The following is a 14,127-nucleotide window of genomic DNA, read 5'->3' as shown; positions in this document are numbered from 1 at the left end:
GTCACTGTGTGTTTATTGAAGTAGCAGCATGTTGTCATTAATATTAATGAAGCTCTTTTTCACTGTTTGTATTTGACAGTTTTTAACCTGCATCCTGTTGGGTTCAGGTGTTTGGAGTTTCCATTATCTAAACTTGTTCATTCTAAACCTTCTTCAGTTCTGAACAGATTATGAAACATTGAATGATTTCAAGCAGAATAATCTGCGTCTAATAATACAAAATATTTTCTTTTTTCAGATTGTGGGACTGCAGTTTGTCAGAGATCAGCTGTGCTCCTCTGGCCTCAGCTCTGAGGTCTGACCCCTCCCATCTAACAGAGCTGAATCTGAGTAACAACAAAATCCAGGATTTAGAAATGAAGATGCTGGATGAATTTCTGGAGAGTCCACACTGTAGACTGGAGACTCTGAGGTCAGACACCATTTCTTACTTCTGTGCTGAGATTAATATGATGTGAAAGTTGTGGTGACACTAAACTGCAGACATAAGGATGATTTTTATGAGGTAAAATCTCCTTCAGATTTACACATTCAAATGTTGTTTTCAAACATTTAAATACTATTTAAAGCCTCCCTCCAGTGTATTTTGGCATTTTTGAGACATTTCATATTTTTCTGAGTCATTTTCTGACCATGTTGATTAGCCACAATGTTCACCAAATATTTGTGGACAAATAACTTCATTTTGTGCTGAAAGATCAAAAATGTCAGCTGTTGTTAAAACTGAACAATGACGTATGACTATAGTAGAACGCTGCAGTCATACGTCATCCTCATAAAATCCCTTTGTTTTTGTGAGCGTCACATAGGCTACTGATACAGTATCAGGCGCCTGTGTTTCATACTAAATAGTCTACTGGATGCAGACGTGCTGCAACAACAGATTAATGCTTCAAATATAAATGATTTATTTCAGTTAAACACTCTCCAACCAACATGTGCACAGAAAATAAGGTTTAATGTGGTTAAAGCAGGAAAGTCAGTAAATCAGTGTGCAGTGATGTATAAATGAATGTGGGTGATTGTTACAGTATCTGTTGTCCACAGCTGTTTATACTGTATGAAAAGCTTCTCCTTCACTTGATTAAATCCCTGCAGCATCTGAAGTCAGCAGGACTGATATGTTGATAAATCTGCAGCCTCTGAGAAGTGCTGCGTCAGAGCGCAGTGCCGTTACGCACCACCGTTCACTGTGTTTACCTTCATTAAATCTCCTGATGACACCAGGCTGCTACAGTAGAAACACACACACCTCTACACACACACTGTTAAAACTTCCTGTAAAAACATTCAACAACTGGCAGCAGGGTTGCCATTAAGTTACTGTAAAATTAACATTTTTTTACTGTCACTAAAATTTACGATTTCGTGTTGTTAATGAAAAATACAGTATGATCTGGTTTTTCATTGCTTTATTATTATTATTAGGAATAGTCACAATACATACAATTAAAGACACTTTTGTTAAGAAAAAGGTTTTAATAGACCTGGTTGTCATTCTTCATAAAATCTGTGTCCAAAGCTGGCTACAAGCACATAATGCAAACCAGAACAAAATGTTCTTTAGGAATGAAGAACAGAGCTAAATCACTGATATTTCAATCATGTAATTACAATGTAAGAGAAAAAAACACAGCTTCTTATTGCACTTTACTTTTTATTTGAATATAAAGTTGGAAACTTCACATGCAGAACAATTGCATGTTAAACAAAAAGCTGAAACAGAGCGTTCTCTCTCAAACTGTCTTTGGCTTTTTGATGGAAATAGTAGTACAAGGCACTTAGGCTCAGAAATATTGATATGATCAACTATACAGTATCACCTTTTTGACTAACAATATATTTCAAAATATGAAACAGTGTTTAGAAAACCAAAGCCGGTGACCAGAACAGAACAGTTCAGTTGAATAAAACTGCATCATTTGCTGTTAAGCAGCTTTTAACCAGAGGACTGTTCCACAAAGCAGGATTAGAAAGTTAGGCAGATAAGTGTGAAAAGATGACATCATCATTGAGATTGAGAGGGAGAAAGAATTAGACGAATGAGACGAGCTGGTGTTTTAATAAATAGAAGCGAGTAATGGGATTGAGTAATCTCACCATCTTAAATGAAGTCCCACTTGAAGTCCATGAGTTTCCTCAGCAGAGTGGATTCATGTGGATCGACTGTTGTTTTGTTTTTGTTGGTGACTTTACCAGTTTTCTTTGATAAGACTTTGTCCGGTCCAGTCTCGGTGCCTCTCTCAGGGTTTATTCCAACAAAGCGTCTGAAAAATGATAATGATTCTTCAGACACTGTGTGAAAATCAAGTTGTGTAACTCACTCAGATAAACAACACAATAAAATGCAGCAAATGTATCGATGTGCAACAGCACGTTATGGAAAAGATAAGAAAAATACAGGTTTTACTGAAAGTATCTAAGTGCCAGGAGGAAGCACTAACCCTTGTTCAATTTAAACAATGAATCAGTCTCATGATCGGAAGTTCTTGTACCAAACAGTGACCTCTGTTTACTGCAGCTCAAAGAAACAACCAAACACTTTTAGGATAAATGAAGACATTTATTAATAACTAAACGTCTTGAGGATACATGATGAAGTATAGATGATATACAGAAAATAATGAATAAAAAGAAAAGTTAAATAAATAAATAAATAAAAGGCCTAAGAATGATGATAAAATTAATAAAGAAAATTATTCAGCAGGAGTGGCTCGAAGTGTGTGACTCGAGGCTTATCGTGTTGCACCGGGGAATGCTAAGGGGAAAGCTAATTCAACTTCTCTAAATAAATTCTTTAACTTGAACGTTATCTGACATCAACCCTTGATCACAAAGCCATGTTATGCCTTACTGTTGAGCTGATGCGTCGTAATAGAGGCGTCATCTTGGCAGGTCCAGCGTTGTTGGTGCAGCATCTCCAGCGGTGTTGCAGTGAAAGAGCCCGCATCAGCTGTGGGCTGTAGTGCATCTCCATAGATGCCGAGGCATTGAATGCCAGTAAAGAATCAGGCCTTTTCAGGCTGCTCTGAAAGTCTTCAGGTTGGCTTCACATCTGGTTTTCAGTATTGCTTGAGTTAAGTGTCGAATAAAGTTTAGTCTGATTACGCTCAAATCTTCAGCAGCATCTACTTCAAAATAAAATACTGCACATGTTTACTTCAAAATTAAATCACTATATGTGGAAATACAAGACTTAAGGTGACTAATAAAACAGAAACAAATTAGCTTGTTGCAATAAAAGATTAAATACGGATATATTTGGTTGAAGAATAAAGGACTTCTGAAGAGTTTTCTTGAGTTCTTGGAGGCCAGCTCAAAGAGGAATCTCCTTGAGGCTGTTTTTATAAGTTAGAATAAGATGGGAGGAGTTTCAGGGATGTTCTAAAGGGTTTCGAGCCGAATTATTGATGAACATTCATTTGTTTTGTTCCAGGGGCTTTAGGTGTGGCTAGTGGTTTACAGCCTGCGCCTCCTGAAGTAAAGGAATTTGGGGAAATCTAATTCTGAGTTTTTACATGCAGAAATTGGCACTTCAAGTCACTGTTTGCCTGTTATTTCACATTAAAGCTGTAAACACATTCTTTTCATAATGTCCAAGCAGTCATGATATTTCTGATCAATAACGGTCCTGTCAGCTTGTATCATATTTGTAAAACCATTCAAGAAACAGTTAAACAGTTTACATGATTCATGATAAGTTAGTTCTTCTAATAACAAACATTAACCTTCATATTAACACTTCATGATGTCTAAACATACAACCTTCATTAGTTCAACTTCCTTAATTTTCAGGTTTGCCTCAAATTTGCAGGGAGGTTTCACAAAGTCCTCAGGAATGTGGATTAGTTTATGGCGTTGTTGATACGAGTCTGTGCTCCATCTAAGGTGGGAGTTGTTTTCTCCGGTCCAGGTGGCCTTTAGGGTCAGTTCGTGCTCTTAGTTAGTGTCATAATTCAACTTATCAAAATGGTTTATTAGGTCTTTCTGAGTCTGTTGAGCATCACTGATCAAACCCCCACTTAGGGTTACAAAAGTCAGTTCTGCAGGCTGAGGGTCCGCTATTACGAACTTAGGAATCCAGGGAGTCTGTCTCTTATTTTCCTTAAGAAGTCAAAGATTGGTTAACAGAATTAAAGAACAAGCGGTTGTCCTCCTACATTATCCAAAATGAATATTCTGTCCGTTTATACCCTGAATCAACATTTATCTAACAGTTGCTGCCTCTCATTTCAACCGCCCCCAATAACAATAGTAGCACAGTAACATGCAGAGATGTGAAGTTTTAATGGTTACAGAATAGTTATTGTGATATAAATTTGTGCATCTTGTTTGGCTTGTGGCAGAAAGAAGAACAGCTGTGGTTTTTTGATGCTAATACAACCACGGTACAGTCAGAGGAGCTCTTGATTTCCTGCCGTGGTCACACAGACAGCAACATGTGAAGAGTCCACTTGAAAAAACAGATATCATCAGTTGTGCTAATTTCTCTAAAACATGTGTTTCTTCAGATAATATTCAAAAACACTAGTTGACTTTTGCATCATTTTGGATTCAGAAAGTAAACCATGTAAACCATAACATTCAACAGTTTGTTGTTTCTTTCAAAAATGTCACTTATGGTTTTTTGCAAATAAATTCTTTATGTATTGACCAACCAATAGTACTGCAACTAAGAGAAGATGAATTTATAAAACAGAAGTGCATTCCTATAACAAAGGAGATGAGAATATGTCTTTACAAGAGTTTTGCATTATGCTTTAATAGAACATTTTGTTGCTTGTCTATCCAATGATGTAAACACACCAAACAGTATCAGACAAGCAGTTGCAGGTATGGAGATTGTCCTCTCAACGTCAACTGTAGTGGCAGATCCCTAAAACATAGAAAGAGAAATACAAAGTGATGAGTCGTTATATGACATGGCATATGTGTGTGTATATATGTACATATACATAAAGGAATCTTACATTTGCAAGAAGGATTAGTCCTGTAATGGTCTCTGAGAAGTGAGCCATCAGAAGCTGGATGACACAAACGACAGCTCGACATCTTCACCCAGAGAGAGAACTTCCTTGTCTCCTGCATTGGTGGGTTTAGTCTTGAAGAGTTCCACAGAGGTTCTACCACACTCCTCCTCCGACTGTGTAAAAGGTTTACACTGTCAAGACTATCATAATGCTTAATGAGTTCACTGGCAAAATACATTAACTTAGACATGTAGACATTAAAATGAGCTCCTTGTGTCGTCTCATTAGGCTAATCAGCAATCATCTATGAAATTATGCTTAAACGTTGCTGCTGAATCCTTCTATCATGACGTGCACATATTCAGTAATGCAAACAAACATCACTGGAAACATCACTGACACTTTGCATTGATTTATGAATAAAATTGCTGCTCACCAAATAATTAGTAAGATATAGATGAAGAAAAGAACAGATCTAGCTTCACATGTGCAGTTCAGGTGAAATGGTTCTTCCCAAAATGCAAAAAATACTGCATTATACCGTTATTTCATACTTTCGACTGTTGATTAACGTTAAAATGCAAATACATTATAATTCTGTTAAAAAACAGTAAATGGAGCGTAATTTAACAGATTTTCTTTTGTATTAACAGTTAAGTGCTATATTTAAAAATAACAGGTTAGTACTGTTGAAGTCCTGCTGTAAATTTACTGCAATCATTTACAGTGAATCAGACTGGTCGGTTATGACTCCATATTCTGCTTTTTTATGAAGGAGACGTCGGGTTAGCAGGGCTCATCAACCTCTTTTCCAACTTTCTTTTTGGCCAAAGTAGTGTCTCATGTTTTATCCTTGAGACACATTACGATGCAAACGCTGTTGTGTAACATTAATTACTAAACTATGTGACCGTGTACGAGGTGAGATACATTAGGCTATAATTATTGCTGAAATAGCGTCTGTCCGATGGGTTATAATCATATAAACGGCTTCACCAAACACATTTTTTTAATTTCTATTGTTATTATATTAACTGATGAAAAAACTGCTCCATCTGTCTTTGGCTGCAGATTTGTGGTGATGTGTGTTCATGTCGTGACGCTCTGAACCATCCAGACATTTCCTGAAGAAAAGCTTTCCGTTTGTTGAGCTGTCGTTATCACGTTTAACTGTGATTGGCACAAGTGTTTCACAGCTATGAGACCAGTGATGTGACTGGCTGAGAGAGTATTTATTAATCACCACACCAGTTGATCAATATTCACTCAGCCCTTTTACACGTTGCACTGCTGCGCATACATGAACCAAAACAGCAGGTGACAGGTGCGCATGCAGGGCTCCACATTAACTTTTTGAGGCACTTGTCCTTCAGACAAGTAAATTTATCTTTCACTTGTCCATGTGTGACAGATGTGGTAAGAACATGTAACGAGACGACTCAAAGGATTGGTTTCCAGCCTTTATTTGCTTCTGCAGAAGGCAATGTAAGACATATGAATCACCTTCTGGTGTCTCCTGCACATCTGCTCCTAAACATGCAAAATAACAGAATTTACACCAGGAAATAGATGCTAAAATCTCTGCAGCGCTACGTTGACTACATGATGCAGGACAGCCTGCTGTAATACAAATGGCACCAAGAAAGTTAAACAAAAGCATCTACAAAACTCATATTAACAGTCAAAACAACATGAAACAGCTAGTTAAAGTAATAGTATTAACAGTAAACAATATGCATTAAATGTTACAACATAAACGGTTCAATTTCCATAGAAAACAATAAAATATCGCAGCAGCATTTTTCCACACAACTTACCCTCAGCAATGCAAAACAGCTCTGTGAGGGACAGAAGGGACGATGTGCAGCAAGGTAATTTCCACAGGAAACATTCATGAATAAAAATTCCTCGTTGAGATAAAATTAACAAACACAAATTGTAAATAAGAATTATTAAAGTGCCTTTTTTAACTGTCACACATCCACAAAAGTCACTTGTCAGAGTAAAAATGACAATAATTAACTTTTTCATTTTGTTTGTGAACGTAGAAATCAAACCAACAAACAGTTGAAAGCATCCAAACAGTGTCAACATATAAATGATTCAATTTATGAATTTTATTCAAGCCATTACTTCCCTGTTAATGATCTTTTCATTTGATCCTGAATTGTGAAGCACTTTGTAAAGTCTGTTTCAATATGAGCTCTATAGATTAATTATTGATCATCCTTCTGACGTTTAATAATAGTGATTGACAGTGTTTCTACTAGGATTGTTTTCAGGGGGGGGGTGGTAGGCCCCCTGAAACTACTAGTTATGTTACGGAGCAGGCGTGTCACAGATACGGATACGCGGTGTCGACAGTGTCGTCATAGATACGCAGTAAGGCGGTTGTCTGTATTGCTGTATTTCTCTACACTGAGCTGAAATGAAACAAGTGCACAAAAAATAGGTAAATAAATATTAAATAAATATTAAACAAACATTAACAATATTTATTAACCTAATGTTTAAATATTAACAGTATTTATTTACAACACATAAATAAACGTAGGCCTTATGGATGATAGATGGACCAATCAGTCTCTATCTGAAAAACAAATCTGGATTCTCAGCCTCTATATGGTCCTTAATATAGATCAATGTTTGTAATATAACAACATAACAAAAGTGACTGATGGGGAATGAATTTGTTTCAACTTAAAGCCAAATCAAGACAACAGTTTGACTTATAAATGAATCAGATGAATCAGCATTTTGTTTCCTAATAACTGAAAGTGTCAGTTTTAGTGCTGTGTTTACAACAGTTACTGAGGTCAACGACCTTCTAACAGCTGAAGAAAACATCATGTTAACAGAGTTGTTGTGTAGTGTTAGTACCTGTGTTAAAACATCTGTAAGTCCTTTTATAGCAGGTTTGAATCTTGTGCTTTGACTTTTGTTTGTTAGGATGTCCTTTAGTTTGGATAACAGATTGTGCCTTTAAACATATTTACAGAACAGTAATTCATCTTGATACAGGTGGAAGTCAGACCTTAACAGTTTTTTCTGCCTCCTGCTTTGAATGTGTTCATGTCTCTCCATCACCTGACGCCTGGGCTGCCTCTGTGTGTTTCTCTTTACTCCTTCAACTGTTTCTTTAAATCTTGAATCAGTTGCACCTTCTTCCTTTTCAATCACTTCTTTACTTTCTCCTTGTTTTTCTTTCAACACCATTAAGTTACATCCTGCAATTCTTCCTCACTTCTGTCTCCTCTCTCCTGATTTCTTCACTCACTCTGAAAATGTAAAAGCTTTCCTTTAATAAATCTGACAGCAGGGCCGGCTCTAGCCATGTTGGTGCCCTAGGAGAGATCAGGATTTGGTGCCCCCCCCCCAAACCACATTACCCCACCAGTGCTGCCTCATCACCACCCTGTCATACATTGAGGAGCAGGTGGACCCAAATGCAGAGACCAGAAAGCAGGGCTGAAGAAAAGCATCTTTATTTCAACGACTGGCAGGAAAAAAACAAAAGCAGGATGAGCTGAGTAGAACAAGATACAAAAATAAAATCGACTGAGCAGGAAACTGAGCAAACACGACAGAACAGAATTGACTAACTGAACAGACGACTCGACAAAGACTGAACTGAAAACTGAACTTCAATACAAACTGAAGTAATCAGACAACAAGGAACAGGTGGCACAATACAAGGGCAGGCTGGGAGCTGGTAGGCTGGGGAAGACACTAGGAGCAGGGCAGGACCGACGAGGCTACTGCAGGGCAGGTGAGAGGAGGAGCACATGAAAACAGGAGGAGTGAAGGAACACACAAGAGAAACACAGAGCAAAGTAAAACCCAGAAAACACAACGGCACTCAATAACAAGCCAGCATAAATCAAAGTGTCTCTGAATAAATCAACCTAGGTACACAGCACTACAAGCTAACCAATAATCTAATACAGTCTTTCAAAGATACAACTCAAATAACATGAATGAGCAGAAAGACTGGACAACACAAGTGTAACACAGAAAACCAAAAGAAGAAAAAACACAAAGAGCCCAAACCATGAGTCCATGACACACCCGCTCATTCTACAGTAAAAATATGGACAACAAACATCAGACACCACAATGGTTTCAAGACAAAAATATATATTTTTATAAATTACTTTTCAAACAAACAAATCACGTTTCACAGAATGAATCAATTGTTAAATATTACTATTATTAACTACCTTTACCTGTTAGTAACATCCAAGACGCTGGCACTTGGTTATTGATAGATTACACTGGATAGATGACTCCTTCCATGATGTCATGTGCCCACAATGTTCTGGGGTTTCATTTATAAAACAGTGTGTAGGATCCATACTAAAATTGTACGTGCGCACAAAAGCCGAAAATGGCGTGCACCGAAAAATAATCAGATGTATAAAACCATGCGTACACACGAATGCACGTATTTTTCCCTTTATAAATCACAGTCCACCTGGAAATGTGCGCTCATGGATCAGCGTCATATCCCGCCCTCTACACGCCCACATTCAACCATAAATGGTCGATGCAAAAGCCTTCATGAATATTCATGTACATGTGTTTCTTTCGCCGCACCAATCACTCTCTCTGTCTTTAGACGCCTGGCCAATCAGTGTTGAGAGTCAGTGTATCGGAGCCTCTCTTGTCACTTGTGCTCAGCAGCAGCAGAGGAAGGACCGCAACAGGCATGAACAGACATTTAACCTTTTATTTCCCCGTTTTCACACGTATTGAAATTATGTGTGTAACCCAAAACAACCATATACAACCTCAATAAACATTCCTGTGGATTGTTAAGTCAGACATCTCTGGTTAAATGTTTAACACACCCTGCAGTGGGCCAGCTCCCAGTTAACCAGTATAAGTAGTTTTTACACCACTCACTCAATATGTAAAATACAATAAACACTATATTAGTTTATATTTACTCCAAAATCCAGCATACAGGTATTTCTCTAATTGACACAGTGAGCACAGGTGGTGAAGATGAGCCGGTGAGGTGACTGGAGAAGGCAGAGTGTGTGTGGCAGCCACCGCTGTGTCTCCAGTGTCTCTGTGCTTGACAATACAGCCGTGTTTACTGTAGCCATTTTACACATATAAACTACATGGGAACTCATACTTGGTGATATATGCACAGTATAACCAAATATTAAAAATCTATTAACGCTCTGTCCTGTAAATATGTTTTAGTTCCGTTTGTTGAAGTTATTTGATGTCATCTTGGATTTCTACAATCAATGATGATCATTTCATCAGTAAGTTAACGTGGCTAAGGTGAAAATGAATCAATATTTTCATGTTTAGCTAATATTGGAGAAAGGCAACCCAGACTTTGCAGAATCCTGCCACCTGCCACATCCTGACATCATTCATTTCAGCTGCTGCTGCTCCACAACTGACTCTCTCCTTTGTGCTCCGGGTGAGGCAGCACTGATGAAATGTTGGGCAGACTTTAAGATCTGAGTTGCTTTATATCTTTACAAATTGAAAGATGTTTATGGAAGTTATGGCTCACTACAAGCCTAAGTACAGATAACACTGCTGGTTTGAGTGTTTCTGATAATGTGGATCTATAATTGATGTTTGATATTAAGTGAAATTAAATGTGTGAGAGGATTATTATACAATCTGCCTTCAATTCACTTCAATTCTGCGTCGTGGATTTCCCCTGTCTCTAAAATGTTCCTACGCATGGGTAAGAGTTTAGGTGCAGGTGCGCACATTGTCCCATCAAGTTTGTTTTTATAGATCACAACTTTTGCTTGGGAAGTGGCGTACGCCTCTTTCAGGCCCCGTTCCTGCTTACTCAACAAATGAGATCCCTGGACTGTTCTCGTGGGTTTTGAGTATTTCACTGCAATTTTTCCAGTCATTAAATCAATTACTGATTAGTTTGTATTTTTTTTGTGAGAACAGATTGCAGCAGAAGCAGTAAAGACTTTTTAAAATTTTTTCTTGGAATATACCCAACCAACTTCTCTTGATTTTCTCTCCATTCACTTATTTTCTGTAGAAGTGGTGGTGATGGGAACTTCTCCCATCCTCTCATTTTGTAAATGTAGAGTCTTATTTTAGCTGATATGGCCTCTGCTGACTATCTCTGTCCTCATCATATCAGACAGGGCTGCCAGTCAGCAGGATCTATAGCTGCTGCCTTGATGGACTCACATACTTCAGGATCTGTTCCAGTTGATGGTGTCTGCAGGCTGTAGAGTAGTAGAAGTGTCTGTTGTGTCTTTTGTTGCTTCACCTGCAGGCAAATCTAAACATACATGTAAATATAGTTATTAATCCTTTAGTAAGGACACACAATGATTCATAAATGACAACACATCAGACAATAAACACATCTGAAGCATAAATTATAGATAACAGTTGACCAGAACTGTTCAATTACATGAGTGAAAAAAGGTCAAGAATCCAAGTTTAAATTATTTTAGATGGAATAAGTTATTCTAGCTTTAATGTGTCCTGTAGACAACTTGAATAAATATAGATGGTTGCAGTCTAATATTGATTAGTATTTAAGTTAGCTATGTTCCCTTTATAATATAGAAATTATATTTATGATTCAATATATTTTATTGCGCTAGTGTTACCATGATAACACAAGTATGTAAGAAACCATTTAATAAAAGATAATATTGATATTTGACTTGAAATTAACAAGGTGTAACTGTGACATTCAAATAACAATAATACTACTAATAATAAATATATTAATAATAATAATAATAATAATAATAATAATAATAATAATAATAATAATAATAAAGACAACTTAGCAGTGTATTATCAGTTACACAGAGACCACAAATAAGTGGCTGAACTGACCTGCTTCAGAGAGTGGTGTAGATGGGAGATCAGATGTAACTTCTCCAGCAGCTGGAGGCTTCTGCAGATATTTCCTGAGTGCATCTGGACAGTTATAGAGTAGATATCAGCCTGTTACAAGCAAAAACATGTAGCTGCAGAGTAGACAAACAACTGCTGCAGCCTGTTGCACCAGCTGTGTGTCAGTTCAAACTTAGTTATAACGTAAATTATTATCACTAAGTTGTGATTTATGCATCACTAAAATAAAAGCTTTCACCACGGAGATAAGTTACAACATAACTGTAATTGCTGCCATTTAGCAACACAGTAATCCAGTAGAGATCTAATTTATTGATATGATATTTCACTATTGATCCAGTTTACTACAATGTGCTACGATGCCAAGTGGCTCATGCCAGCTTACACATAGTTGGTGCAACCCAGTGCAGAAATCTGTGTTTTTATGGATATAGCGTTAGCCATTATCACTGATATTGGTCAGTGAAATTTCAGCACAAAGCCTTACGTTGTAGGAAGGAGCAGTTATCCAGATAGCTCGCTACTGGCTTGTCATTCAGTCTCATATCCTTCAATCTGTAACGATATGTGAGTCCAGCAGCTATCGTAGCATCATTATCTAGCATTAGCTTTATTGCTACTTAGCTAGCTATGTTAACATTAGACGACATACCTCTATATTGGGCTTTCTTTTCCTCTTCCTCTTTTCTCGGTTTTCTTTCTTGTGCATCTGAAGGTTTGGACCTTTTCATTATGTAATAAAATGTGAATATCTGCCTCTTGACATCTCGTCACAGACTTTGTCTGTCTGTGATGCATCATCCCTCTTTTTCAGTGCGCACAGTAGAGGTGCAGAGCAGATGAAACATTGTGAGGATTTTTTTGTGACTTTTAACTTGTGTGGTGGGACAAGTAAATTTCTTTTCCATTTGTCGTATAAAGAAATCGGACAAGCCTTAAAGTCGAGCCGTAAATTCTGTTCTGAATTTATTCTTTTTTTAAAAATAAATTCAGAACAGGATTAGAATTTATTTTTATTACAAATATAACTAAACTTTGTTTCTAGAGCAGCAACAGTAAATGGTAAATGGACTGTACTTGTATAGCGCCTTTCTAGCCTTCCGACCACTCAAAGCGCTTTTACACTACGAATCACATTCACCCATTTACACACATTCATACGCTGAATGGGTACAGGGGCTACCATGCAAGGTCCCAACCTGCCCATCACAGGAAATCTAATCATTCATACACATTCACACACTGATGGCACAGCCATTAGGAGCAATTTGGGTTTAAGTATCTTGCCCAAGGACACATCGACATGCGGACTGGAGGAGCCGGGAATCGAACCTCCAATCTTCCGATTAGTGGACGACCCGCTCCTGACCCTACCTCCTGAGCCACAGCCGCCCAGCTGCAACAGTCATGTTTACAACAGCAAAGTCACTTTATAAACTCAATAATATCTCTGGAAACAAATGTAAAATGTCAATAAAATAAATAATATTCCTGACATGAAAATACTGAGTGAAGTTTAGAAAGAAAGAAGACAGACATCAGTCAGTATCAGTCCTTCCTCCTGTCCTCCTCCTCCTCCCTCTGCTGCTGATGTGATTGACTGCTGCAGGTACCGCTGGTAGAGAGGAGAGGCTGCTTTGTCTCAGCCAGCAGCTGAGTTTACAAGAATGAGCCAAATTTGAAGATTGGTGGCAAACTAAGCTAAACAGTTAGACTACATACAGACAGCTTTAGTTTTAGCTTGTTGCTAACAATTAGCTATTAGCCGAGCTAGCGCGCTGTGGTTGTGTAAAACATAGCAGCGGTGGATGAGAGACTGCAGACAGAGCAGTTGAAAATATCACTTTTCTACATGTTTATGCTTGTTGATCAGGTGTATTGATAGAGTATTGGCTTTTTACTCGCTAAGGTGTTATTGCACTTAAGAAGTAACGAGCGTAGTTGTCGTCAACTCGAGTAATCTTCACATGTGATCTGCTGTTCACTGACTTTACTGTGTGTGTGTGTGTGTGTGCGTCTCAGTGTTTGTGTGTGTGTATGTGTGTGAGAGAGTGTGTGTGCGTCTCAGTGTTTGTGTGTGTGTGTGTGTGTGAGAGAGAGAGAGAGAGAGTGTGTGTTTGTGTGTGTGTGAGAGAGTGTGTGTGTCTGTTTGTGTTTGTGTGTGTGTGAGAGTGTGTGTGAGAGTGTTTGTGTTTGTGTGTCTGTGTTTGTGTGAGTGTGTTTGTGTGTGCCTGTGTGTGTGTGTGTGAGAGAGAGAGAGAGAGTGTGTGTTTGTGTG

The 14,127-nt window shown here is 37.9% G+C and overlaps 1 protein-coding gene and 1 pseudogene across 7 annotated transcripts in view; both read left to right on the top strand.

Moving 5' to 3' along the window:
* The window catches only part of LOC121892421, a 174,542-nt pseudogene that overhangs the window by 44,360 nt on the left and 116,055 nt on the right, over positions 1–14,127 (top strand).
* LOC121892195 (NACHT, LRR and PYD domains-containing protein 12-like) overlaps positions 1–14,127 on the top strand; it is a 100,026-nt gene that overhangs the window by 39,076 nt on the left and 46,823 nt on the right. For all 7 annotated transcript variants that reach the window (XM_042405097.1, XM_042405101.1, XM_042405096.1 and 4 more), the window contains one exon: positions 239–412. In XM_042405097.1, the coding sequence (XP_042261031.1) occupies positions 239–412 (174 nt within the window). The remainder of the gene's footprint in view (positions 1–238; positions 413–14,127) is intronic.

This window comes from Thunnus maccoyii, chromosome 24 (assembly GCF_910596095.1).
Source record: "Thunnus maccoyii chromosome 24, fThuMac1.1, whole genome shotgun sequence".
In the NCBI taxonomy this organism is placed as follows: domain Eukaryota; kingdom Metazoa; phylum Chordata; class Actinopteri; order Scombriformes; family Scombridae; genus Thunnus; species Thunnus maccoyii.
This window is presented reverse-complemented; position numbering and strand designations above follow the sequence as displayed.